The following is a 2,639-nucleotide window of genomic DNA, read 5'->3' as shown; positions in this document are numbered from 1 at the left end:
AAAATGTCAGGTTTGTGTCGGTGGAGACATTAAAGGTCGCCATTGGAGGCTCCGTTCACAGACGCAGAGAGAGGAAGAAGAAGCAGAAAGAAAAGAGGATTTGTTGACAAAAATCTTTGGAGAAGCTCCTCCTCTGCGAGACGGAACCTCCTTAATTACTAATTTCTCTACATCCAAGCCTCTCTCTCTCTCTCTCTCTCTCTCTCTCTCTCGCTCCCTCTCTCACTCCCCCTCTCTCTCTCTCTCTCTCTCTCTCTCGCCCCCCTCTCTCTCTCTCTCTCTCTCTCTCTCTCTCTCTACTCCTCCATCCATGCATTTCTCATCCTGACCCTCCTTTCTCTCTCTCCTCTCTGTCTCTCTTTTCGTTTCCAGTCTGGATAACGGAGGTGGACTATAGCTTGGAGTTCTTATTGTTATTATTTTTTTTTATTATCATTATTATTATTATTATTATTTACTCCTCGTTGTTTTTTGGGAGACAGACCCCGCCACCGGGCATGGAGGATGTAAAAGACCCGCCGATCGTTCACCGGTCCTCCTCCTTCAGTATCAAGAGCCTCCTGCTGCCCTCAAAGTGCGACAGCAGACCGGACTCCGTGGCCGCTGCAGCCGCAGCCGCAGCCGCCGCCGCCGCCGCGGTTGTCTGCATCCCGGGGACCTTCTCTCCCTCTCCGGGCTCCGACTCTGAGAAGTCGCTGGACCCGGCGGAGGTGGACTCCACGGCTGCGGCTCTGGACCCAGAGAAACCGGGGGAAGAGGAGGAGGAGGGCGGAGAGGGAGAAGGAGACGGAGACGGAGCGGACGGCGCCAAAGCTGCGCCGGAACAGAAAGCCAACAGCGCGAAAAACGGGAAATATGACAAGCCTCCTTTCAGCTACAACGCTCTCATCATGATGGCCATCCGCCAGAGCCCCGAGAAGAGGCTCACGCTCAACGGCATCTACGAGTTCATCATGAAAAACTTCCCGTACTACCGGGAGCACAAGCAGGGCTGGCAGAACTCCATCCGGCACAACCTGAGCCTCAATAAGTGCTTCGTGAAGGTTCCCCGGCACTATGACGACCCGGGGAAGGGCAACTACTGGATGCTGGACCCGAGCAGCGATGATGTTTTCATCGGGGGGACGACGGGGAAGCTGCGCAGGCGCTCCGCCACCTCCAGGGGCAAGCTGGCGATGAAGCGCGGGCTGCGCTTCGCTCCGCTCGGCCTGGGGATTAACGAGCGGGCGAACAACCCGCTCTACTGGCAGATCTCACCCTTCCTCTCCCTGCACCACCACCACCATCATCACCCGCACTACAACGGATCCTCGCCCGGGTTTTTGAACCAGGCGGCCGGGTACGGGTCGCTGCTGCCCGCGGTGGAGCAGCTGAGCAACGGGGAGCTGGGGCGCTCCATCCTCGGCGGCTCGTTGTCGAACAGTTACGGGATGAGCGGGTCGCCGGTCGGGCTGCTCTCCGGACAGACAGCCGGGTATTTTGTCTCAGGGAACCAGCATGCAGGGGCGCAGGGGCCGCCGGGAGGAGGACCGCCGCCGCATCTCCAGCAGAGCGCGCAGGGTTACGGCGGCCTCGCGACGAGCAGCTCCCCGCAGAGCCTGCTGTCGGACTCCCTCAGAAACAGCTCCCTACCGGCCTTCTCCCCGGGCGTGTCCGCGGGCTTCCCCGGGGTGCTGTCCCATCAAAAGAGGGTGACTCCAAACGCTTTCCTAAACTGAACTCTGCAGCCCTCATCACCATCACGTTTTTTTTTGTTTTTTTTACCGCGCATGGCACCGGGACGCGGACGCACAAAAGACGTCACGTTAAAGGGGCAAATAATAAGTGGTAAATATCGAAACATTGATTGCAAAAAAAATATATATATAAGAAGTGAAACTTTTTGGCCATATTCTGCCCCACCCGAAGAGCAAAGGGAGGGTTTATTTTGATTTAATTTTCTTTCGCTTTTGGTTTAAACATAAAAGGGACACACTTTTTGTTACCCGCGGGTTGTACAACTGTATAAACTAGACTTGCCAAAGGTAACACTAAGTATATTTCAAGCTATTTATATCTTGTACAAATATTTTCAGTACTTTTCTTTCTTGAGTCTTTTATTTATGTTTTGTATTTATTGTAAAATGTATTTAAATTCTATTTGTCAGTGTAAACTTATCAGTATTGAGGAAAAAAGGGGGAGGGAGGGAGGGAGGGAGGGAGGGGGGGAGGGAATAAGACAAACAGGGTTAATTATTATTATTATTATTATTATTATTTATGGATTTTTTGAGACAATCAAGGACAAAAAAAAGACAATCAAAACTTCTCATTTTCTCTCTTTTTAAGAGGAAAAGGAAATAGTGAATAAATAAAGCCTTAAAATTTAGAAACAATCAGGGGTTCGAGAGGAAGAATAAGCCTATAAATCATATCTCTACTCAGGTTTGACCCCGGACAGGCCGAATAATAATAATTATAATGAAAGCGTGAACAATCATTAAAAAAAAAACTGCTCTGCGCGAAGAGTTTCCTTCCAAAATAATGATATCCCAAACCGTGTTAATTCCAACATGGCAGAGCTGTAGTATAAAGCTATAATAATAATAATAATAATAATCATCACTGCTGCCTTTCAACTGCTTCCAAATGTTTTGAAC

At 50.3% G+C, this 2,639-nt stretch overlaps 1 protein-coding gene across 1 annotated transcript; it reads left to right on the top strand.

The window, feature by feature from the left end:
- The first annotated feature begins 264 nt into the window (after nucleotides 1-264).
- On the top strand, nucleotides 265-2,175 carry LOC120548311 (forkhead box protein G1-like). The gene has a single exon (XM_039784459.1). It carries the CDS (start codon nucleotides 498-500, stop codon nucleotides 1,716-1,718), a length of 1,221 nt encoding a protein of 406 aa, XP_039640393.1. The 5' UTR covers nucleotides 265-497; the 3' UTR covers nucleotides 1,719-2,175.
- The last annotated feature ends 464 nt before the right edge of the window (nucleotides 2,176-2,639 follow it).

Source organism: Perca fluviatilis, chromosome 19, assembly GCF_010015445.1.
Source record: "Perca fluviatilis chromosome 19, GENO_Pfluv_1.0, whole genome shotgun sequence".
In the NCBI taxonomy this organism is placed as follows: domain Eukaryota; kingdom Metazoa; phylum Chordata; class Actinopteri; order Perciformes; family Percidae; genus Perca; species Perca fluviatilis.
The sequence above is the reverse complement of the archived record's forward strand: the minus strand, read 5'-3'. Positions and strand labels throughout refer to the sequence as shown.